We start from the raw sequence: 26,764 nt of genomic DNA on the forward strand, positions 1-26,764 counted from the left end.
GGTAGCACAACACTGAGTTTACAATATCTAAATCAATTCAGCGATCGCGTTCTTCTCATATTACTCTGTAGGCTACTGACCTATTCAAAGCTTCCTCCGACATCTCACCATAAATCTGCCTGTAGTTATTGAACTGAGCCTGCCGGAGGTTTGTTTGTTGTGATTGAGTGGGAAAGCTTCTGACAGAGGGGCGTGTCTTGGTGGTGGCAAGGACACACCCAAGAAACACCCACATCAAACCACACCCCCACGCCAACTCAAGTTTGTCTTCTGTCATGGCCGCCAGCATTTCTTGAAGAGCAAGCCAATGTATTTCTGTCTGTTGTTTCAGCTGTGTAGCCAATCTATTTCTCTGTGTGTTTCAGCTGTGTTGGTGTGGATGAGGACGAGGCTCCAGACATTGACATCTACCACTGTCCCAACTGTGAGAAGACAGATGGAAAATCCACCAGTAGGTCTTTCTGTCCTTCTCTCGGTCATACCTACTCTAGTCCTGTCATACCTACTCTAGTCCTGTCATACCTACTCTAGTCCTGTCATACCTACTCTAGTCCTCCAGGCTGACACTACACAGGGTTTCATTAATTAGTGCACACCGTAGCCAATAAGACAAGAGTTTCTTGGCCCTAACCCTGTGGTGTCTAGTCAATAGCACCCTGATGATGTTTATTTAGTTAGGACCCTAACACTGTGGTGTCTAGTCAATAAGACCCTGTGGTGTCTAGTCAATAAGACCCTGTGGTGTCTAGTCAATAGGACCCTAACCCTGTGGTGTCTAGTCAATAAGACCCTGTGGTGTCTAGTCAATAGGACCCTGTGGTGTCTAGTCAATAGGACCCTGTGGTGTCTAGTCAATAGGACCCTGTGGTGTCTAGTCAATAGGACCCTGTGGTGTCTAGTCAATAGGACCCTAACCCTGTGGTGTCTAGTCAATAAGACCCTGTGGTGTCTAGTCAATAGGACCCTGTGGTGTCTAGTCAATAGGACCCTGTGGTGTCTAGTCAATAGGACCCTGTGGTGTCTAGTCAATAGGACCCTGTGGTGTCTAGTCAATAAGACCCTGTGGTGTCTAGTCAATAGGACCCTAACCCTGTGGTGTCTAGTCAATAAGACCCTGTGGTGTCTAGTCAATAGGACCCTAACCCTGTGGTGTCTAGTCAATAGGACCCTAACCCTGTGGTGTCTAGTCAATAGGACCCTAACCCTGTGGTGTCTAGTCAATAGGACCCTGTGGTGTCTAGTCAATAAGACTCTAACCCTGTGGTGTTTTGTCAATAGGACCCTGTGGTGTCTAGTCAATAGGGCCCTAACCCTGTGGTGTCTAGTCAATAGGACCCTGTGGTGTCTAGTCAATAGGACCCTGTGGTGTCTAGTCAATAGGACCCTGTGGTGTCTAGTCAATAGGACCCTGTGGTGTCTAGTCAATAGGACCCTAACCCTGTGGTGTCTAGTCAATAGGACCCTAACCCTGTGGTGTCTAGTCAATAGGACCCTAACCCTGTGGTGTCTAGTCAATAGGACCCTGTGGTGTCTAGTCAATAGGACCCTGTGGTGTCTAGTCAATAAGACCCTGTGGTGTCTAGTCAATAGGACCCTGTGGTGTCTAGTCAATAGGACCCTGTGGTGTCTAGTCAATAGGACCCTGTGGTGTCTAGTCAATAGGGCCCTAACCCTGTGGTGTCTAGTCAATAGGACCCTAGCCCTGTGGTGTCTAGTCAATAGGACCCTAGCCCTGTGGTGTCTAGTCAATAAGACCCTGTGGTGTCTAGTCAATAGGACCCTGTGGTGTCTAGTCAATAGGACCCTGTGGTGTCTAGTCAATAGGACCCTGTGGTGTCTAGTCAATAGGACCCTGTGGTGTCTAGTCAATAAGACCCTGTGGTGTCTAGTCAATAAGACCCTGTGGTGTCTAGTCAATAGGGCCCTAACCCTGTGGTGTCTAGTCAATAGGACCCTAGCCCTGTGGTGTCTAGTCAATAGGACCCTAACCCTGTGGTGTCTAGTCAATAGGACATACCTACTCTAGTCTAGTCAATAGGACATACCTACTCTAGTCTAGTCATACCTACTCTAGTCCTGTCATACCTACTCTAGTCCTGTCATACCTACTCTAGTCCTGTCATACCTACTCTAGTCCTCCAGGCTGACACTACACAGGGTTTCATTAATTAGTGCACACCGTAGCCAATAAGACAAGAGTTTCTTGGCCCTAACCCTGTGGTGTCTAGTCAATAGCACCCTGATGATGTTTATTTAGTTAGGACCCTAACACTGTGGTGTCTAGTCAATAAGACCCTGTGGTGTCTAGTCAATAGGACCCTAACCCTGTGGTTTCTAGTCAATAAGACCCTGTGGTGTCTAGTCAATAGGACCCTGTGGTGTCTAGTCAATAGGACCCTGTGGTGTCTAGTCAATAGGACCCTGTGGTGTCTAGTCAATAGGACCCTGTGGTGTCTAGTCAATAAGACCCTGTGGTGTCTAGTCAATAGGACCCTAACCCTGTGGTGTCTAGTCAATAAGACCCTGTGGTGTCTAGTCAATAGGACCCTAACCCTGTGGTGTCTAGTCAATAGGACCCTAACCCTGTGGTGTCTAGTCAATAGGACCCTAACCCTGTGGTGTCTAGTCAATAGGACCCTGTGGTGTCTAGTCAATAAGACTCTAACCCTGTGGTGTTTTGTCAATAGGACCCTGTGGTGTCTAGTCAATAGGGCCCTAACCCTGTGGTGTCTAGTCAATAGGACCCTGTGGTGTCTAGTCAATAGGACCCTGTGGTGTCTAGTCAATAGGACCCTGTGGTGTCTAGTCAATAGGACCCTGTGGTGTCTAGTCAATAGGACCCTGTGGTGTCTAGTCAATAGGACCCTAACCCTGTGGTGTCTAGTCAATAGGACCCTAACCCTGTGGTGTCTAGTCAATAGGACCCTAACCCTGTGGTGTCTAGTCAATAGGACCCTAACCCTGTGGTGTCTAGTCAATAGGACCCTGTGGTGTCTAGTCAATAGGACCCTGTGGTGTCTAGTCAATAAGACCCTGTGGTGTCTAGTCAATAGGACCCTGTGGTGTCTAGTCAATAGGACCCTGTGGTGTCTAGTCAATAGGACCCTGTGGTGTCTAGTCAATAGGACCCTGTGGTGTCTAGTCAATAGGACCCTGTGGTGTCTAGTCAATAGGACCCTGTGGTGTCTAGTCAATAGGACCCTGTGGTGTCTAGTCAATAGGGCCCTAACCCTGTGGTGTCTAGTCAATAGGACCCTAGCCCTGTGGTGTCTAGTCAATAGGACCCTAGCCCTGTGGTGTCTAGTCAATAAGACCCTGTGGTGTCAATAAGTCAATAAGACCCTGTGGTGTCTAGTCAATAGGACCCCTAACCCTGTGGTGTCTAGTCAATAGGACCCTGTGGTGTCTAGTCAATAGGACCCTGTGGTGTCTAGTCAATAAGACCCTGTGGTGTCTAGTCAATAGGACCCTAACCCTGTGGTGTCTAGTCAATAAGACCCTGTGGTGTCTAGTCAATAGGACCCTAACCCTGTGGTGTCTAGTCAATAGGACCCTAACCCTGTGGTGTCTAGTCAATAGGACCCTAACCCTGTGGTGTCTAGTCAATAGGACCCTGTGGTGTCTAGTCAATAAGACTCTAACCCTGTGGTGTTTTGTCAATAGGACCCTGTGGTGTCTAGTCAATAGGGCCCTAACCCTGTGGTGTCTAGTCAATAGGACCCTGTGGTGTCTAGTCAATAGGACCCTGTGGTGTCTAGTCAATAGGACCCTAACCCTGTGGTGTCTAGTCAATAGGGCCCTAACCCTGTGGTGTCTAGTCAATAGGACCCTAACCCTGTGGTGTCTAGTCAATAGGACCCTGTGGTGTCTAGTCAATAGGACCCTGTGGTGTCTAGTCAATAAGACCCTGTGGTGTCTAGTCAATAGGGCCCTAACCCTGTGGTGTCTAGTCAATAGGGCCCTAACCCTGTGGTGTCTAGTCAATAGGACCCTAGCCCTGTGGTGTCTAGTCAATAGGACCCTAACCCTGTGGTGTCTAGTCAATAGGACCCTGTGGTGTCTAGTCAATAAGACCCTGTGGTGTCTAGTCAATAGGACCCTGTTGTGTCTAGTCAATAGGACCCTGATTATGATATTGTTTCATTCGTGACTCATGTACACAGTACATATATTTTGTTGTTGTTCCTAATGCTGGTGTTTGTGTGTTAATATTTCTGTTTTATTTTAGTGAAAAACAAGAAAAGAAATAAACACGACACGGGACAGAGAGGAGACGTCAAAGCTGTTCAGAACGGCAGTCAGGTGTTCATCAAGGAGCTACGCAGTCGCACCTTCCCCAGGTAAACAACTGTGTGTGTGTTTACTAATACATCAGACAGGATAATCAGACTGTACTAATACATCAGACAGGGTCATCAGGGTGTACTAATACATTTCAGACAGGATAATCAGGCTGTACTAATACATCAGACAGGGTCATCAGACTGTACTAATACATCTCAGACAGGATAATCAGGCTGTACTAATACATCTGACAGGATAATCAGGCTGTACTAATACATCTCAGACAGGCTAATCAGGCTGTACTAATACATCAGACAGGATAATCAGGCTGTACTAATACATCTGACAGGATAATCAGGCTGTACTAATACATCTCAGACAGGATAATCAGGCTGTACTAATACATCTCAGACAGGATAATCAGGCTGTACTAATACATCTGACAGGATAATCAGACTGTACTAATACATCTCAGACAGGATAATCAGGCTGTACTAATACATCTCAGACAGGATAATCAGACTGTACTAATACATCTCAGACAGGATAATCAGGCTGTACTAATACATCAGACAGGATAATCAGGCTGTACTAATACATCAGACAGGATAATCAGGCTGTACTAATACATCTCAGACAGGATAATCAGGCTGTACTAATACATCTCAGACAGGATAATCAGGCTGTACTAATACATCAGACAGGATAATCAGGCTGTACTAATACATCTCAGACAGGATCATCAGGCTGTACTAATACATCTCAGACAGGATCATCAGGCTGTACTAATATATCTCAGACAGGATAATCAGACTGTACTAATACATCTCAGACAGGATAATCAGACTGTACTAATACATCTCAGACAGGATCATCAGGGTGTACTAATACATCAGACAGGATAATCAGACTGTACTAATACATCTCAGACAGGATAATCAGACTGTACTAATACATCAGACAGGATCATCAGGCTGTACTAATACATCTCAGACAGGATCATCAGGCTGTACTAATACATCTCAGACAGGATCATCAGGCTGTACTAATACATCTCAGACAGGATCATCAGGCTGTACTAATACATCTCAGACAGGATAATCAGACTGTACTAATACATCTCAGACAGGATAATCAGGCTGTACTAATACATCTCAGACAGGATAATCAGACTGTACTAATACATATCAGACAGGATCATCAGGCTGTACTAATACATCAGACAGGATAATCAGACTGTACTAATACATCTCAGACAGGATAATCAGGATAATCAGACTGTACTAATACATCTCAGACAGGATAATCAGACTGTACTAATACATCAGACAGGATAATCAGGCTGTACTAATACATCTCAGACAGGATCATCAGGCTGTACTAATACATCTCAGACAGGATAATCAGGCTGTACTAATACATCTCAGACAGGATAATCAGGCTGTACTAATACATCAGACAGGGTCATCAGGCTGTACTAATACATCAGACAGGGTCATCAGGCTGTACTAATACATCTCAGACAGGATAATCAGGCTGTACTAATACATCTCAGACAGGATAATCAGGCTGTACTAATACATCTCAGACAGGATAATCAGGCTGTACTAATACATCTCAGACAGGATAATCAGGCTGTACTAATACATCAGACAGGATAATCAGGCTGTACTAATACATCAGACAGGATAATCAGGCTGTACTAATACATCTCAGACAGGATAATCAGGCTGTACTAATACATCTCAGACAGGATAATCAGGGATAAGGATAATCAGGCTGTACTAATACATCTCAGACAGGATCATCAGGCTGTACTAATACATCAGACAGGATAATCAGGCTGTACTAATACATCTCAGACAGGATAATCAGGCTGTACTAATACATCTCAGACAGGATAATCAGGCTGTACTAATACATCTCAGACAGGATAATCAGGCTGTACTAATACATCTCAGACAGGATAATCAGGCTGTACTAATACATCAGACAGGATAATCAGGCTGTACTAATACATCTCAGACAGGATAATCAGGCTGTACTAATACATCTCAGACAGGACAGGGATAATCAGGCTGTACTAATACATCTCAGACAGGATAATCAGGCTGTACTAATACATCTCAGACAGGATAATCAGGCTGTACTAATACATCTCAGACAGGATAATCAGGCTGTACTAATACATCTCAGACAGGATAATCAGGCTGTACTAATACATCAGACAGGATAATCAGGCTGTACTAATACATCAGACAGGATAATCAGGCTGTACTAATACATCTCAGACAGGATAATCAGGCTGTACTAATACATCTCAGACAGGATAATCAGGCTGTACTAATACATCTCAGACAGGATAATCAGGCTGTACTAATACATCTCAGACAGGATAATCAGGCTGTACTAATACATCTCAGACAGGATAATCAGGCTGTACTAATACATCTCAGACAGGATAATCAGGCTGTACTAATACATCAGACAGGATAATCAGGCTGTACTAATACATCAGACAGGATAATCAGGCTGTACTAATACATCAGACAGGATAATCAGGCTGTACTAATACATCTCAGACAGGATAATCAGGCTGTACTAATACATCAGACAGGATAATCAGGCTGTACTAATACATCTCAGACAGGATAATCAGGCTGTACTAATACATCTCAGACAGGATAATCAGGCTGTACTAATACATCTCAGACAGGATAATCAGACTGTACTAATACATCTCAGACAGGATAATCAGGCTGTACTAATACATCTCAGACAGGATAATCAGACTGTACTAATACATCTCAGACAGGATAATCAGACTGTACTAATACATCTCAGACAGGATAATCAGGCTGTACTAATACATCAGACAGGATAATCAGGCTGTACTAATACATCTCAGACAGGATAATCAGGCTGTACTAATACATCTCAGACAGGATAATCAGGCTGTACTAATACATCTCAGACAGGATAATCAGGCTGTACTATTACATCAGACAGGATCATCAGGCTGTACTAATACATCAGACAGGATAATCAGGCTGTACTAATACATCAGACAGGATCATCAGGCTGTACTATTACATCTCAGACAGGATCATCAGGCTGTACTAATACATCTCAGACAGGATAATCAGGCTGTACTAATACATCTCAGACAGGATAATCAGGCTGTACTAATACATCTCAGACAGGATAATCAGACTGTACTAATACATCTCAGACAGGATAATCAGGCTGTACTAATACATCAGACAGGATAATCAGGCTGTACTAATACATCTCAGACAGGATAATCAGGCTGTACTATTACATCTCAGACAGGATATCAGGCTGTACTAATACATCTCAGACATGATAATCAGGCTGTACTATTACATCAGACAGGATCATCAGGCTGTACTAATACATCAGACAGGATAATCAGGCTGTACTAATACATCAGACAGGATCATCAGGCTGTACTATTACATCTCAGACAGGATCATCAGGCTGTACTAATACATCTCAGACAGGATAATCAGACTGTACTAATACATCTCAGACAGGATCATCAGACTGTACTAATACATCTCAGACAGGATCATCAGGCTGTACTAATAAATCAGACAGGATAATCAGGCTGTACTAATACATCTCAGACAGAATAATCAGGCTGTACTAATAAATCAGACAGGATAATCAGGCTGTACTAATACATCTCAGACAGGATAATCAGGCTGTACGAATACATCTCAGACAGGATAATCAGGCTGTACTAATACATCAGACAGGGTCATCAGGCTGTACTAATACATCAGACAGGGTCATCAGGCTGTACTAATACATCTCAGACAGGATAATCAGGCTGTACTAATACATCTCAGACAGGATAATCAGGCTGTACTAATACATCTCAGACAGGATAATCAGGCTGTACTAATACATCAGACAGGATCATCAGGCTGTACTAATACATCAGACAGGATCATCAGGCTGTACTAATACATCAGACAGGATAATCAGACTGTACTAATACATCTCAGACAGGATAATCAGGCTGTACTAATACATCAGACAGGATAATCAGGCTGTACTAATACATCTCAGACAGGATAATCAGGCTGTACTAATACATCTCAGACAGGATAATCAGGCTGTACTAATACATCTCAGACAGGATCATCAGACTGTACTAATACATCAGACAGGATAATCAGACTGTACTAATACATCTCAGACAGGATAATCAGGCTGTACTAATACATCTCAGACAGGATAATCAGGCTGTACTAATACATCAGACAGGATAATCAGGCTGTACTAATACATCTCAGACAGGATAATCAGACTGTACTAATACATCTGGGGCGGCAGGGTAGCCTAGTGGTTAGAGCGTTGGACTAGTAACCGAAAGGTTGCAAGTTCGAATCCCCGAGCTGACAAGGTACAAATCTGTCGTTCTGCTCCTGAACAAGGCAGTTAACCCACTGTTCCTAGGCCGTCATTGAAAATAAGAATTTGTTCTTAACTGACTTGCCTAGTTAAATAAAGGTAAAATAAATAAAATAAATATCTCAGTCGGCCGGTCTCAGTGGCTGACTGAACAGGACTTGTTGTTCTAGTGTGGTCAATGTAGATGTGGTGATTTTAGAATGTATATCTTGGTTGGGGCAAATTAAATAACTTTTTTTTTTTTAGATGCATGCCAGCAAACCCACAACACTAAACAATACATGAATTGCACTATAACGGTGACAAACGGTGCCGTCACACTGTTGGGGCCTACATCAAGCTGTCCTAACACAGTACCACTGATACACCTGGCTATGAGCGGAGCCGTCACACTGTTGGGGCCTACATCAAGCTGTCCTAACACAGTACCACTGATACACCTGGCTATGAGCGGAGCCGTCACACTGTTGGGGCCTACATCAAGCTGTCCTAACACAGTACCACTGATACACCTGGCTATGAGCGGAGCCGTCACACTGTTGGGGCCTACATCAAGCTGTCCTAACACAGTACCACTGATACACCTGGCTATGAGCGGAGCCGTCACACTGTTGGGGCCTACATCAAGCTGTCCTAACACAGTACCACTGATACACCTGGCTATGAGCGGAGCCGTCACACTGTTGGGGCCTACATCAAGCTGTCCTAACACAGTACCACTGATACACCTGGCTATGAGCGGAGCCTTGTCTGGCAGCGAAACTGTTCATTCAGCCTCATTTACTGCCTTTAAAAAATAAAATAAAACGTAGCTGATATGGCTGACTTGATTAAACAACTGTGGTTTCTCGTGACAATTGTACAAAATCTGCCATAGAGGGACGACAAGTGGATAAGAGGCAATCGGTAATTTCGATTAAGACATTAATGAGCGAGCTAGGACGAACGTAGTCAATATAACTATTTGTTTGACACTTTTGAAATGTACAGCGACAGAAATCAGAACATGGGCCCTTCTTACAGTTTTCTCCCTGTACACCAAGTCAGAACCGTAGGATAAATAAAGAGGGCATAAAAGCAAACAATGAAAGCTCTTACAATATTCAAATGTTACATTTCTCTAAAACAGGTTAAAGGCTACATGTGCATCACCAAGTTAGAACACTATGCAAAATTAGGAGATGAAACGGGACCAAATTATTAGGGTGGGCTACTAACAGCTTACTACACAACATACACTTAGTATTACTTTCTTAGCTACAGTATACATATCTCCCTGGCATATTACATCATTTATGCAGCAGCATACAAGACATTTTTTGGACTCATCTTGTTTCGCTGTGCTCACTTGTCATCAAGGTCTTTCATTCTCTGGATTTATGGTGCTTTCAAGACAACTGGGAACTCGGAAAAAAACAGGTTGAATCATGACGACGTCAGTGATCTTCAGGTCGGAGCTCTAGAAAGAGGCCTCGAGTTCCCAACTGACAATTATGAGTTGGATGACCAGTTTTTTCTGAGTTCCCAGTTGTCTTGAACGCACTGAAATCAGATTTCCCAGTTCTGCGTTTCCAGTTGTTTTGAAAGCGGCAGAAATCCTGGTGGATTGACAGCATGGCCAATGTTGAATTTTTATAATTTTAAGCCTGGAAAAGAGACCCTTAAACCCAGACTTGGACCCCACACCCACTCCACTGAATAGCATGATAGTGATTGCTTTACAATGCTTGCAGTTAGCCACTGATTCCTTCCAAATTCATTGTTTAATTCGCGATTGTGTAATGTTTATGGCCGAAGAGCACCGGTACGTTTTATCTATAATTTCTCTTCATATGACAAGGATTAAAAAGGAATTTGCCAGTAGATTGTCGACTAAGATTTCAAAATAATGATGTTGACATGGTCTGTCCAACCAAAACTACTGTAGATAAAACGTGATTTGATGTCATTTTATCTGTGACCAATGACCTTGAGCCTTCTTGGATGGGCACTTCTATGGCAGCACCCAAGGGGCTTGAATTTTCGAGCTCTACTCTTAGATTTGGCGGTGACATAGTGTCCCCATGAGTGACAGAACACTGAGCCAATCACGGCGCAACGCTCTGTATTTTCTGCTGGCTTGCCCCACCACCACCACCACCACCACCACCACCACCACCACCACCACCACCACCACCACCACCACCACCACAGAAAGCACTGAGCTAGGCTGCATTTTGGAGCTGCCTTACTCAAGAAAACTAAAAAGAGACCAAGTTCCTATGCGGCTTTATTAACTCAATTAAAATATATTTATTTTGCAAACTGATACTTAAACTTGACTCTTGTCCCCCTGTCGCCAATTTTAAATATTTATTGTTTATTTTTGTATTGCTTGTAACTGTTTCGGGTAATGTTCTTGTGCTGTTAGGGAAATAACCTGTTAAGGGGAATAACCTGTCAGGGGAAATAACCTGTTAGTAGAATAACCTGTTAGTAGAATAACCTGTTAGTGCAATAACCTGTTAGTAGAATAACCTGTTAGTAGAATAACCTGTTAGGGGAATAACCTGTTAGGGGGAATAACCTGTTAGGGGAATAACCTGTTAGGGGAATAACCTGTTAGGGGAATAACCTGTTAGTAGAATAACCTGTTAGTAGAATAACCTGTTAGTGGAATAACCTGTTAGTAGAATAACCTGTTAGGGGAATAACCTGTTAGGGGGAATAACATGTTAGTAGAATAACCTGTTAGGGGGAATAACATGTTAGTAGAATAACCTGTTAGGGGAATAACCTGTTAGGGAAATAACCTGTTAGGGAAATAACCTGTTAGTAGAATAACCTGTTAGTAGAATAACCTGTTAGTAGAATAACCTGTTAGTAGAATAACCTGTTAGGGGGAATAACCTGTTAGTAGAACAACCTGTTAGTTAGGGGGAATAACCTGTTAGTTAGGGGGAATAGCCTGTTAGTTAGGGGGAATAGCCTGTTAGTTAGGGGGAATAACCTGTTAGGGGGAATAACCTGTTAGGGGGAATAACCTGTTAGGGGGAATAACCTGTTAGGGGGAATAACCTGTTTGGGGGAATAACCTGTTAGGGGAATAACCTGTTTGGGGGAATAACCTGTTTGGGGGAATAACCTGTTAGGGGAATAACCTGTTAGTAGAATAACCTGTTAACCTGTTAGGGGAATAACCTGTTAGGGGGAATAACCTGTGTAAATGTAATCTGTTGCTGTATTTGTTTGTGTATCTGTGACGTCATGGAACAACACCCCTCCGCTGCTCCTTTCCAAACGCTCCGTTTAAAAACACTTCATACTGGACACATGGTATCCACGACTTCATCTGACTCTGGGTCAGTAGATAAAGGGCCTCATCTGACTCTGGGTCAGTAGATAAAGACCCCATCTGACTCTGGGTCAGTAGATAAAGACCCCATCTGACTCTGGGTCAGTAGATAAAGGGCCCCATCTGACTCTGGGTCAGTAGATAAAGGGCCCCATCTGACTCTGGGTCAGTAGATAAAGACCCCATCTGACTCTGGGTCAGTAGATAAAGACCCCATCTGACTCTGGGTCAGTAGATAAAGACCCCATCTGACTCTGGGTCAGTAGATAAAGACCCCATCTGACTCTGGGTCAGTAGATAAAGACCCCATCTGACTCTGGGTCAGTAGATAAAGGGCCCCATCTGACTCTGGGTCAGTAGATAAAGGGCCCCATCTGACTCTGGGTCAGTAGATAAAGGGCCCCATCTGACTCTGGGTCAGTAGATAAAGACCCCATCTGACTCTGGGTCAGTAGATAAAGGGCCCCATCTGACTCCGGGTCAGTAGATAAAGGGCCTCATCTGACTCTGGGTCAGTAGATAAAGGGCCCCATCTGACTCTGGGTCAGTAGATAAAGACCCCATCTGACTCTGGGTCAGTAGATAAAGGGCCTCATCTGACTCTGGGTCAGTAGATAAAGACCCCATCTGACTCTGGGTCAGTAGATAAAGGGCCTCATCTGACTCTGGGTCAGTAGATAAAGACCCCATCTGACTCTGGGTCAGTAGATAAAGACCCCATCTGACTCTGGGTCAGTAGATAAAGACCCCATCTGACTCTGGGTCAGTAGATAAAGGGCCTCATCTGACTCTGGGTCAGTAGATAAAGACCCCATCTGACTCTGGGTCAGTAGATAAAAACCCCATCTGACTCTGGGTCAGTAGATAAAGGGCCTCATCTGACTCTGGGTCAGTAGATAAAGGGCCCCATCTGACTCTGGGTCAGTAGATAAAGGGCCCCATCTGACTCTGGGTCAGTAGATAAAGACCCCATCTGACTCTGGGTCAGTAGATAAAGGGCCCCATCTGACTCTGGGTCAGTAGATAAAGACCCCATCTGACTCTGGGTCAGTAGATAAAGACCCCATCTGACTCTGGGTCAGTAGATAAAGGGCCTCATCTGACTCTGGGTCAGTAGATAAAGACCCCATCTGACTCTGGGTCAGTAGATAAAGGGCCCCATCTGACTCTGGGTCAGTAGATAAAGGGCCCCATCTGACTCTGGGTCAGTAGATAAAGGGCCCCATCTGACTCTGGGTCAGTAGATAAAGGGCCCCATCTGACTCTGGGTCAGTAGATAAAGGGCCCCATCTGACTCTGGGTCAGTAGATAAAGACCCCATCTGACTCTGGGTCAGTAGATAAAGGGCCCCATCTGACTCCGGGTCAGTAGATAAAGGGCCTCATCTGACTCTGGGTCAGTAGATAAAGGGCCCCATCTGACTCTGGGTCAGTAGATAAAGACCCCATCTGACTCTGGGTCAGTAGATAAAGGGCCTCATCTGACTCTGGGTCAGTAGATAAAGACCCCATCTGACTCTGGGTCAGTAGATAAAGGGCCTTATCTGACTCTGGGTCAGTAGATAAAGGGCCTCATCTGACTCTTGGTCAGTAGATAAAGACCCCATCTGACTCTGGGTCAGTAGATAAAGACCCCATCTGACTCTGGGTCAGTAGATAAAGGGCCTCATCTGACTCTGGGTCAGTAGATAAAGGGCCTCATCTGACTCTGGGTCAGTAGATAAAGGGCCTCATCTGACTCTGGGTCAGTAGATAAAGGGCCTCATCTGACTCTGGGTCAGTAGACATCTGACTCTGGGTCAGTAGATAAAGGGCCTCATCTGACTCTGGGTCAGTAGATAAAGGGCCCCATCTGACTCTGGGTCAGTAGATAAAGGGCCCCATCTGACTCTGGGTCAGTAGATAAAGGGCCCCATCTGACTCTGGGTCAGTAGATAAAGGGCCCATCTGACTCTGGGTCAGTAGATAAAGTGCCTCATCTGACTCTGGGTCAGTAGATAAAGGGCCCCATCTGACTCTGGGTCAGTAGATAAAGGGCCTCATTTGACTCTGGGTCAGTGTATAGAGCCATGTTATTACCTCGTACCCCTGCACATCTACTCGGTACTGGTACCCAGTGTATAGAGCCATGTTATTACCTCGTACCCCTACACATCTACTCAGTACTGGTACCCAGTGTATATAACCATGTTATTACCTCGTACCCCTACACATCTACTCAGTACTGGTACCCAGTGTATAGAGCCATGTTATTACCTCGTACCCCCTGCACATCCACTCAGTACTGGTACCCAGTGTATAGAGCCATGTTATTACCTCGTACCCCCTGCACATCCACTCAGTACTGGTACCCAGTGTATAGAGCCATGTTATTACCCCGTACCCCTGCACATCTACTCAGTACTGGTACCCAGTGTATATAACCATGTTATTACCTCGTACCCCTGCACATCTACTCGGTACTGGTACCCAGTGTATAGAGCCATGTTATTACCTCGTACCCCTGCACATCTACTCAGTACTGGTACCCAGTGTATAGAGCCATGTTATTACCTCGTACCCCTGCACATCTACTCAGTACTGGTACCCAGTGTATAGAGCCATGTTATTACCTCGTACCCCCTGCACATCTACTCAGTACTGGTACCCAGTGTATAGAGCCATGTTATTGTTAGTCATTGTGTGTTTATTTTTACATGTTATTTATTTTCTATTATTTCTCTATATTTTCTCTGTAATGTTGGGAAGGGCCCGTAAATAATCATTTCACTGTTAGTCTGTAACCCGTTTTTACCGAAGCAGGTGACGAATAGAATAGGATGTGATTTGACTGTTATAAAGTCCTCAGCTCAGAGGACAAGGGGTATGAATACTTACTGAAGGCACTGTAATCTATGTCTTACAGCTCTGAGGACAAGGGGTATGAATACTTTCTGAAGGCTCTGTAATGTAATCTATGTCTTACAGCTCAGAGGACAAGGGTTATGAATACTTTCTGAAGGCACTGTAATGTAATCTATGTCTTACAGCTCAGAGGACAAGGGGTATGAATACTTTCTGAAGGCTCTGTAATCTATGCCTTACAGCTCTGAGGACATTGTGGTGAAGCTGAACGGCAGTCAGCTGACGATGGACTACCTGGAAGAGGTTGGTTTTAACGAGCCGATCCTGGTTCTGAAGAAGGACGGTCTGGGGATGTCCATGCCCTCTCCTACCTTCTACATCAATGATGTGGAGAACCATGTTGGTGCGTATAGTCCTGTCTCTGTCTACTGCTCTAACAGCTTTAGTAATACCGGAGATGTCCTCTCCTACCTTCTACATGGACGTGGAGAATAGAGGTCGACCGATTTATGATTTTCCGATACCGATTATTGGAAGACCAAAAAAAGCCGATACCGAAATCGCCTGATTTAAAAAAATGTAAAAAAGTATTTATTTGTAATAATGACAATTACAACAATACTGAATGAACACTTATTTTAACTTAATATAATACATCAATAAAATCAATTTATTCTCAAGTAAATAATGAAACATGTTCAATTTGGTTTAAATAATGCAAAAACAAAGTGTTGGAGAAGAAAGTAAAAGTGCAATATGTGCAATGTAAGAAAGCTAACGTTTAAGTTCCTTGCTCAGAACATGAGAACATATGAAAGCTGGTGGTTCCTTTTAACACGAGTCTTCAATATTCCCAGGTAAGACGTTTTAGGTTGTAGTTATTATAGGACTATTTCCCTCTACCATTTGTATTTCATTAACCTTTGACTATTGGATGTTCTTATAGGCACTTTAGTATTGCCAGTGTAACAGTATAGCTTCCGTCCCTCTCCTCGCTCCTCCCTGGGCTCGAACCAGCAACACAACGACAACAGCCACCCTCGAAGCAGCGTTACCCATGCAGAGCAAGGGGAACAACCACTCCTGGTCTCAGAGGGAGTGACGTTTGAAACGCTATTAGCGCGCACCCCGCTAACTAGCTAGTCATTTCACTTCGGTTACACCAGCCTCATCTCGGGAGTTGATAAGCTTGAAGTCATAAACAGCTCAATGCTTGAAGCACAACGAAAAGCTGCTGGCAAAACGCACAAAAGTGCTGTTTGAATGAATGCTTACGAGCCTGCTGCTGCCCAGTCAGATACTTAGATACTTGTATGCTTATATGCTCAGTCAGATTATATGCAACGCAGGCCACGCTAGATAAACTAGTAATATTATCATTATGTAGTTAACTAGTGCTTATGATTGTTTTTTATAAGATAAGTTTAATGCTAGCTAGCAACTTACCTTGGCTTACTGCATTCGCGTAACAGGCAGGCTCCTCGTGGAGTGCAATGTAAAGTAGGTGGTTAGAGCGTTGGACTAGTTAACCGTAAGGTTGCAAGATTGAATCCCCGAGCTGACAAGGTAAAAATCTGTCGTTCTGCCCCTGAACGAGGCAGTTAACCCACTGTTCCTAAGCCGTCATTGAAAATAAGAATGTGTTCTTAACTGACTTGCCTAGTTGAATAAAGATGAAATAAAGGTGTAGAAAAATAATAATAATAATTGGCCAAATCGGTGTCCAAAAAATACAGATTTCCGATTGTTATGAAAACTTGAAATCGGCCATTCCGATTAATCGGTCGACCTCTAGTGGAGAACTACAGTACTACAATGAGCTCCAAGAGTATTGACACATGTTTAGTTGTTCTGGCTCTGTACTCTGTCGACCTCTAGTGGAGAACTACAGTACTACAATGAGCTCCAAGAGTATTGAGACACATGTTTAGTTGTTCTGGCTCTGTACTCTGTCGACCTCTAGTGGAGAACTACAGTACTACAATGAGCTCCAAGAGTATTGACACATGTTTAGTTGTTCTGGCTCTGTACTCTGTCGACCTCTAGTGGAGAACTACAGTACTACAATGAGCTCCAAGAGTATTGAAACACATGTTTAGTTGTTCTGGCTCTGTACTCTGTCGACCTCTAGTGGAGAACTACAGTACTACAATGAGCTCCAAGAGTATTGACACATGTTTAGTTGTTCTGGCTCTGTACTCTGTCGACCTCTAGTGGAGAACTACAGTACTACAATGAGCTCCAAGAGTATTGAGACACATGTTTAGTTGTTCTGGCTCTGTACTCTGTCGACCTCTAGTGGAGAACTACAGTACTACAATGAGCTCCAAGAGTATTGACACATGTTTAGTTGTTCTGGCTCTGTACTCTGTCGACCTCTAGTGGAGAACTACAGTACTACAATGAGCTCCAAGAGTATTGAGACACATGTTTAGTTGTTCTGGCTCTGTACTCTGTCGACCTCTAGTGGAGAACTACAGTACTACAATGAGCTCCAAGAGTATTGACACATGTTTAGTTGTTCTGGCTCTGTACTCTGTCGACCTCTAGTGGAGAACTACAGTACTACAATGAGCTCCAAGAGTATTGAGACACATGTTTAGTTGTTCTGGCTCTGTACTCTGTCGACCTCTAGTGGAGAACTACAGTACTACAATGAGCTCCAAGAGTATTGACACATGTTTAGTTGTTCTGGCTCTGTACTCTGTCGACCTCTAGTGGAGAACTACAGTACTACAATGAGCTCCAAGAGTATTGAAACACATGTTTAGTTGTTCTGGCTCTGTACTCTGTCGACCTCTAGTGGAGAACTACAGTACTACAATGAGCTCCAAGAGTATTGACACATGTTTAGTTGTTCTGGCTCTGTACTCTGTCGACCTCTAGTGGAGAACTACAGTACTACAATGAGCTCCAAGAGTATTGAGACACATGTTTAGTTGTTCTGGCTCTGTACTCTGTACTCCAAGTTCTCTCACGTCACCCCGCTCCTCCGCTCTCTCCACTGGCTTCCAGTTGAAGCTCGCATCCGCTACAAGACCATGGTGCTTGCCTACGGAGCTGTGAGGGGAACGGCACCTCACTACCTCCAGGCTCTGATCAGGCCCTACACCCAAACAAGGGCACTGCGTTCATCCACCTCTGGCCTGCTCGCCTCCCTACCACTGAGGAAGTACAGTTCCCGCTCAGCCCAGTCAAAACTGTTCGCTGCTCTGGCCCCCCTATCGTGGAACAAACTCCCTCACGACGCCAGGACAGCGGAGTCAATCACCACCTTCCGGAGACACCTGAAACCCCACCTCTTTAAGGAATACCTAGGATAGGATAAAGTAATCCTTCTCCCCCCTTAAAAGACCTAGATGCACTATTGTAAAGTGGCTGTTCCACTGGATGTCATAAGGTGAAAGCACCAATTTGTAAGTCGCTCTGGATAAGAGCGTCTGCTAAATGACTTAAATGTAAATGTACTCTGTCGACCTCTAGTGGAGAACTACAGTACTACAATGAGCTCCAAGAGTATTGACACATGTTTAGTTGTTCTGGCTCTGTACTCTGTCGACCTCTAGTGGAGAACTACAGTGAGCTCCAAGAGTATTGAGACACATGTTTAGTTGTTTTGGCTCTGTACTCTGTCGACCTCTAGTGGAGAACTACAGTACTACAATGAGCTCCAAGAGTATTGAGACACATGTTTAGTTGTTCTGGCTCTGTACTCTGTCGACCTCTAGTGGAGAACTACAGTACTACAATGAGCTCCAAGAGTATTGAGACACATGTTTAGTTGTTCTGGCTCTGTACTCTGTCGACCTCTAGTGGAGAACTACAGTACTACAATGAGCTCCAAGAGTATTGACACATGTTTAGTTGTTCTGGCTCTGTACTCTGTCGACCTCTAGTGGAGAACTACAGTACTACAATGAGCTCCAAGAGTATTGACACATGTTTAGTTGTTCTGGCTCTGTACTCTGTCGACCTCTAGTGGAGAACTACAGTACTACAATGAGCTCCAAGAGTATTGAGACACATGTTTAGTTGTTCTGGCTCTGTACTCTGTCGACCTCTAGTGGAGAACTACAGTACTACAATGAGCTCCAAGAGTATTGAGACACATGTTTAGTTGTTTTGGCTCTGTACTTCAGCACTTTGGATTTGAAATGATACAATGACTGAGGTTAAAGTGCAGACTGTAATTTGATTTTCATTTGAGGGTGAACCGTTTAGTACAGCACTATTTCTACATTGTCCCCCAAAAGTATTGGGATAAAATCACTTCCACTATACAGTGGAAAGCATTCAGACCCCTTCCCTTTTCCCACATTGTGTTACATTACAGTCTAAAATGGATTCAATTAAATGTTTTTCATCATTTTACACACAATACCCCATAATGACAAAGTGAAAACAGGTTTTTTTTTATACATTTTTTCAAATTTATAAAAAATTAAAACAGAAATACCTTATTTACATAATTATTCAGACTTTTGATATGAGACTCGAAATTGAGCTCAGGTGCATCCTGTTTCCATTGATCATCCTTGATGTTTCTACAACTTGATTGGAGTCCACCTGTGGTAAATTCAATTGATTGGACATGATTTGGAAAGGCACACACCTGTCTATATAAGGTCCCACAGTACTTCTACATCTGCATTGCTTGACATTTGGGGTGTTAGGCATAGGTGTAAAAAGGGCTTTATAAATACATTTGATTGATTGATTGATTGATTGATTGACAGTGCATGTCAGAGCGAAAACCAAGCCATAAGGTCAAAGGAATTGTTGCTAGAGCTCCGAGACAGGATTGCGTCGAGGCAATAATCTGGAGAAGGGTACCAAAACATTTCTGCAGTATTGAAGGTCCACAGGAACACAGTGGCCTCCATCATTCTTAAATGGATGAAGTTTGGAACCACCAAGACTCTTCCTAGAGCTGGCCGCATGGCCAAACTGAGCTATCAGGGGAGAAGGGCCTTGGTCAGGGAGGTGACCAAGAACCCCATGGTCACTCTGACAGAGCTCCAGAGTTCCTCTGTGGAGATGGGAGAACCTTCCAGAAGGACAACCATCTTTGCAGCACTCCACCAATCAGGCCTTTATGGTAGAGTGGCCAGACGGAAGCCACTCCTCAGTAAAAGGCACATGACAGCTCACTTGGAGTTTGCCAAAAGGCACCTAAAGACACTCAGGCCATGAGAAACAAGATTCTCTGGTCTGATGAAACCAAGATTGAACTCTTTGGCCTGAATGCCAAGAGTCACGTCTGGAAGAAACCTAGCACCATCCCTACGGTGAAGCATGGTGGTGGCAGCATCATGCTGTGGGGATGTTTTTCAGTGTCAGGTACTGGAAGACTAGTCAGGTTCGAGGGAAAGATGAACAGAGCAAAGACCAGAAATATTTTTTATGACAACCTTCTCCAGAGCGCTCAGGACCTCAGACTGGGGTCAAGGTTCACCTTCCAACAGGATAACGACCCTAAGCACACAGCCAAGACAACGCAGGAGTGGCTTCGGGACAAGTCTCTGAATGTCCTTGAGTGGCCCAACCAGAGCCCGGACTTGAACCCGATCGAACATCTCTGTAGAGACCTGAAAATAGCTGTGCAGCAACGCTCCCCATCCAACCTGACAGAGCTTGAGAGGATCTGCAGAGAAGAATGGGAGAAACTCCCCAAATACAGGTGTGCCAAGCTGGTAACGTCAAACCCAAGAAGACTTGAGGCTGTAATCGGTGCTTCTACAAAAAGTAAAGGGTCTGAATACTTATGGAAATGTCATATTTTCATTTTTTTTATACATTTGCAAATGTTTCTAAAAACAAGTATTGTGATGTCATTATGGGGTATTGTGATGTCATTATGGGGTATTGTGATGTCATTATGGGGTATTGTGATGTCATTATGGGGTATTGTGATGTCATTATGGGGTATTGTGATGTCATTATGGGGTATTGTGATGTCATTACGGGGTATTGTGATGTCGTTACGGGGTATTGTGATGTCATTACGGGGTATTGTGATGTCGATATGGGGTATTGTGATGTCATTATGGGGTATTGTGATGTCATTATGGGGTATTGTGATGTCATTATGGGGTATTGTGATGTCATTATGGGGTATTGTGTGTAGATTGCTGAGGATTTTAGTTTTGTAACGTAACACAATGTCGAAAGCAAAGGGGCTAAATACTAATCCTAATGCACTGAATACAACAGTATACAGTATACAGTACAGAGTATACAGTACACTGAGTATACAGTACACTGAGTATACTGAGTACACAGTACACTGAGTATACAGTACACTGAGTATACAGTACACTGAGTACACTGAGTTTACAGTACACTGAGTACACTGAGTTTACAGTACACTGAGTACACTGAGTTTACAGTACACTGAGTACACTGAGTTTACAGTACACTGAGTACACTGAGTTTACAGTACACTGAGTACACTGAGTTTACAGTACACTGAGTACACTGAGTATACAGTACACTGAGTATACAGTACACTGAGTATACAGTACACTGAGTATAGAGTACACTGGGGGGGGGGGTAGCCTAGTGGTTAGAGTGTAGGGGCGGCAGGGTAGCCTAGTGGTTAGAGTGTAGGGGCGGCAGGGTAGCCTAGTGGTTAGAGTGTAGGGGCGGCAGGGTAGCCTAGTGGTTAGAGTGTAGGGGCGGCAGGGTAGCCTAGTGGTTAGAGTGTAGGGGCGGCAGGTAGCCTAGTGGTTAGAGTGTAGGGGCGGCAGGTATCCTAGTGGTTAGAGTGTAGGGGCGGCAGGGTAGCCTAGTGGTTAGAGTGTAGGGGCGGCAGGTAGCCTAGTGGTTAGAGTGTAGGGGCGGCAGGTATCCTAGTGGTTAGAGTGTAGGGGCGGCAGTGTATCCTAGTGGTTAGAGTGTAGAGGCGGCAGGTATCCTAGTGGTTAGAGTGTAGGGGCGGCAGGTATCCTAGTGGTTAGAGTGTAGAGGCGGCAGGATATCCTAGTGGTTAGAGTGTAGAGGCGGCAGGATATCCTAGTGGTTAGAGTGTAGAGGCGGCAGGATATCCTAGTGGTTAGAGTGTAGGGGCGGCAGGTAGCCTAGTGGTTAGAGTGTAGGGGCGGCAGGTAGCCTAGTGGTTAGAGTGTAGGGGCGGCAGGTAGCCTAGTGGTTAGAGGGTAGGGGCGGCAGGTAGCCTAGTGGTTAGAGTGTAGGGGCGGCAGGTATCCTAGTGGTTAGAGGGTAGGGGCGGCAGGTAGCCTAGTGGTTAGAGTGTAGAGGCGGCAGGTATCCTAGTGGTTAGAGGGTAGGGGCGGCAGGGTAGCCTAGTGGTTAGAGGGTAGGGGCGGCAGGTAGCCTAGTGGTTAGAGTGTAGGGGCGGCAGGGTAGCCTAGTGGTTAGAGTGTAGAGGAGGTAGGTAGTCTAGTGGTTAGAGTGTAGAGGAGGTAGGTAGTCTAGTGGTTAGAGTGTAGAGGAGGCAGGTAGTCTAGTGGTTAGAGTGTAGGGGTGGCAGGGTAGCCTAGTGGTTAGAGTGTAGGGGCGGCAGGTAGCCTAGTGGTTAGAGTGTAGGGGCGGCAGGTAGCCTAGTGGTTAGAGTGTAGGGGCGGCAGGTAGCCTAGTGGTTAGAGGGTAGGGGCGGCAGGTAGTCTAGTGGTTAGAGTGTAGGGGCGGCAGGTAGCCTAGTGGTTAGAGTGTAGAGGCGGCAGGTATCCTAGTGGTTAGAGGGTAGGGGCGGCAGGGTAGCCTAGTGGTTAGAGGGTAGGGGCGGCAGGTAGCCTAGTGGTTAGAGTGTAGGGGCGGCAGGTAGCCTAGTGGTTAGAGTGTAGGGGCGGCAGGTAGCCTAGTGGTTAGAGGGTAGGGGCGGCAGGTAGCCTAGTGGTTAGAGTGTAGAGGCGGCAGGGTATCCTAGTGGTTAGAGTGTAGAGGCGGCAGGTAGCCTAGTGGTTAGAGTGTAGGGGCGGCAGGTAGCCTAGTGGTTAGAGTGTAGGGGCGGCAGGTAGCCTAGTGGTTAGAGTGTAGGGGCGGCAGGTAGCCTAGTGGTTAGAGTGTAGAGGCGGCAGGTATCCTAGTGGTTAGAGGGTAGGGGCGGCAGGGTAGCCTAGTGGTTAGAGTGTAGAGGCGGCAGGTAGCCTAGTGGTTAGAGTGGAGGGGCGGCAGGGTAGCCTAGTGGTTAGAGTGTAGGGGCGGCAGGTATCCTAGTGGTTAGAGTGTAGAGGCGGCAGGTATCCTAGTGGTTAGAGTGTAGGGGCGGCAGGTATCCTAGTGGTTAGAGTGTAGGGGCGGCAGGTATCCTAGTGGTTAGAGTGTAGGGGCGGCAGGGTAGCCTAGTGGTTAGAGTGTAGAGGAGGTAGGTAGTCTAGTGGTTAGAGTGTAGAGGAGGTAGGTAGTCTAGTGGTTAGAGTGTAGAGGAGGCAGATAGTCTAGTGGTTAGAGTGTAGGGGTGGCAGGGTAGCCTAGTGGTTAGAGTGTAGGGGCGGCAGGTAGCCTAGTGGTTAGAGTGTAGGGGCGGCAGGTAGCCTAGTGGTTAGAGTGTAGGGGCGGCAGGTAGCCTAGTGGTTAGAGGGTAGGGGCGGCAGGTAGTCTAGTGGTTAGAGTGTAGGGGCGGCAGGGTAGCCTAGTGGTTAGAGGGTAGGGGCGGCAGGTAGCCTAGTGGTTAGAGTGTAGGGGCGGCAGGTAGCCTAGTGGTTAGAGTGTAGGGGCGGCAGGTAGCCTAGTGGTTAGAGGGTAGGGGCGGCAGGTATCCTAGTGGTTAGAGTGTAGAGGCGGCAGGTATCCTAGTGGTTAGAGTGTAGAGGTGGCAGGGTAGCCTAGTGGTTAGAGTGTAGAGGTGGCAGGGTAGCCTAGTGGTTAGAGTGTAGAGGAGGCAGGTAGCCTAGTGGTTAGAGTGTAGAGGTGGCAGGGTATCCTAGTGGTTAGAGTGTAGGGGCGGCAGGTAGCCTAGTGGTTAGAGTGTAGAGGAGGTAGGTAGTCTAGTGGTTAGAGTGTAGAGGAGGCAGGTAGCCTAGTGGTTAGAGTGTAGAGGAGGTAGGTAGTCTAGTGGTTAGAGTGTAGAGGAGGCAGGTAGTCTAGTGGTTAGAGGGTAGGGGCGGCAGGTAGTCTAGTGGTTAGAGTGTAGGGGCGGCAGGTAGCCTAGTGGTTAGAGGGTAGGGGCGGCAGGTATCCTAGTGGTTAGAGTGTAGAGGCGGCAGGTATCCTAGTGGTTAGAGTGTAGAGGCGGCAGGTATCCTAGTAGTTAGAGTGTAGAGGTGGCAGGGTAGCCTAGTGGTTAGAGTGTAGAGGAGGCAGGTAGCCTAGTGGTTAGAGTGTAGAGGAGGCAGGTAGCCTAGTGGTTAGAGTGTAGAGGTGGCAGGGTAGCCTAGTGGTTAGAGTGTAGGGGCGGCAGGTAGCCTAGTGGTTAGAGTGTAGAGGCGGCAGGGTAGCCTAGTGGTCAGAGGGTTGGATTAGTAACTGAAAGGTTGCTGGATCAAATCCCCGAGCCGACAAGGTTAAAATCTGTCATTCTGCCCCTGATCAAGGCAGTTACCCCACTGTTCCCCTGATCAAGGCAGTTACCCCACTGTTCCCCTGATCAAGGCAGTTACCCCACTGTTCCCCTGATCAAGGCAGTTACCCCACTGTTCCCCTGATCAAGGCAGTTACCCCACTGTTCCCCTGATCAAGGCAGTTACCCCACTGTTCCCCTGATCAAGGCAGTTACCCCACTGTTCCCCTGATCAAGGCAGTTACCCCACTGTTCCCCTGATCAAGGCAGTTACCCCACTGTTCCCCTGATCAAGGCAGTTACCCCACTGTTCCCTGATCAAGGCAGTTACCCCACTGTTCCCTGATCAAGGCAGTTACCCCACTGTTCCCCTGATCAAGGCAGTTGACCCACTGTTCCCCTGATCAAGGCAGTTACCCCACTGTTCCCCTGATCAAGGCAGTTACCCCACTGTTCCCCTGATCAAGGCAGTTACCCCACTGTTCCCCGGTAGGCCGTTATTGTAAATAACAGTTTGTTCTTAGCTGACTTGCCCAGTTAAATAAAGGTTACATCAAGACATTCCAACCTCTCCCTATGACAACAACAGGGGTGTTTAAGCATTTTGGGTGGGGGTATGATATTTATGCCTCTAACTTCCTCACTCATTATTCTCCATTCATCCAGTTCATGTGAGTCTCTGTCTGTAACCAACACTTCTAGGATTGTTTTTGACCTCAGAGATTCTTTCTTGTCTATTGTTTTATATAGAGTATATTTCAAATGTATTTGTATTTTGAACTAGTTCATTTTGTTTCATTTGATATTTAATTTCACCTAAATTTGTTTTAATCTGTCATATTTCAGTCATAAAGTAAATGTTTCCAACAGTATTATATGTATAACTATGCTGTTACTATCCGGAACCACAAGAGGGAGCTGTTACCTGCTGTTTTGATCTAGAGCTCAACCTGACACACTGCACCAGTTCTGCCACAAGATTGAACAATGAGATATTTCACCAGATGTGTAAATGTGAAGCATCTGCTTGTCGTTTCCACTCACTACCAAATATGGTAGTGAGAGGAAGCCCAGTGGCCGGGGAGTGGGAGAAGATGGTACTACCAAATATGGTAGTGAGAGGAAGCCCAGTGGCCGGCAGTGGGAGAAGATGGTACTACCAAATATGGTAGTGAGAGGAAGCCCAGTGGCCGGCAGTGGGAGAAGATGGTACTACCAAATATGGTAGTGAGAGGAAGCCCAGCCCAGTGGCCGGCAGTGGGAGAAGATGGTACTACCAAATATGGTGTTGAGAGGAAGCCCAGTGGCCGGCAGTGGGAGAAGATGGTACTACCAAATATGGTGTTGAGAGGAAGCCCAGTGGCCGGCAGTGGGAGAAGATGGTACTACCAAATATGGTAATGAGAGGAAGCCCAGTGGCCGGCAGTGGGAGAAGATGGAAGGAAATTGATTTTTGGGGACGTTCTGCACATTTTCTCATCGATTAAACAGTTGATCTGAATAACGTTTTCTGTTCCCAAAACTAGAACCTGTTATGAACAGATATTAATAGGATCTCACTGGCTCGTACTCTACTCTGCCCACCTCACAGAGGAGGCCTTCCCTAATGGAGATCTGCAGATGCTAGAATGAGGCAATAGGATCTCACTGGCTCGTACTCTACTCTGCCCACCTCACAGAGGAGGCCTTCCCTAATGGAGATCTGCAGATGCTAGAATGAGGCAATAGGATCTCACTGGCTCGTACTCTACTCTGCCCACCTCACAGAGGAGGCCTTCCCTAATGGAGATGCTAGAATGAGGCAATAGGATCTCACTGGCTCGTACTCTACTCTGCCCACCTCACAGAGGAGGCCTTCCCTAATGGAGATCTGCAGATGCTAGAATGAGGCAATAGGATCTCACTGGCTCCTACTCTACTCTGCCCACCTCACAGAGGAGGCCTTCCCTAATGGAGATGCTAGAATGAGGCAATAGGATCTCACTGGCTCCTACTCTACTCTGCCCACCTCACAGAGGAGGCCTTCCCTAATGGAGATGCTAGAATGAGGCAATAGGATCTCACTGGCTCCTACTCTACTCTGCCCACCTCACAGAGGAGGCCTTCCCTAATGGAGATGCTAGAATGAGGCAATAGGATCTCACTGGCTCCTACTCTACTCTGCCCACCTCACAGAGGAGGCCTTCCCTAATGGAGATGCTAGAATGAGGCAATAGGATCTCACTGGCTCGTACTCTACTCTGCCCACCTCACAGAGGAGGCCTTCCCTAATGGAGATCTGCAGATGCTAGAATGAGGCAATAGGATCTCACTGGCTCCTACTCTACTCTGCCCACCTCTTTGCTTCATCTGCCCACTATGCCTCATGTTCATAATGAATGTAATCTTTCATCTTCTGCA

General features: G+C 45.7%; 1 protein-coding gene across 1 annotated transcript in view; it reads left to right on the forward strand.

The window, feature by feature from the left end:
- Nucleotides 1-26,764, forward strand: part of LOC115127831 (lysine-specific demethylase phf2-like) — a 156,368-nt gene that overhangs the window by 17,088 nt on the left and 112,516 nt on the right. The window contains exons 2-4 of the mRNA XM_065022068.1: nucleotides 366-451; nucleotides 4,229-4,340; nucleotides 15,147-15,307. Coding sequence (XP_064878140.1) covers nucleotides 366-451; nucleotides 4,229-4,340; nucleotides 15,147-15,307 — 359 coding nt within the window. The remainder of the gene's footprint in view (nucleotides 1-365; nucleotides 452-4,228; nucleotides 4,341-15,146; nucleotides 15,308-26,764) is intronic.

The sequence above is a fragment of the Oncorhynchus nerka genome, linkage group LG2, assembly GCF_034236695.1.
Source record: "Oncorhynchus nerka isolate Pitt River linkage group LG2, Oner_Uvic_2.0, whole genome shotgun sequence".
Classification (NCBI taxonomy): domain Eukaryota; kingdom Metazoa; phylum Chordata; class Actinopteri; order Salmoniformes; family Salmonidae; genus Oncorhynchus; species Oncorhynchus nerka.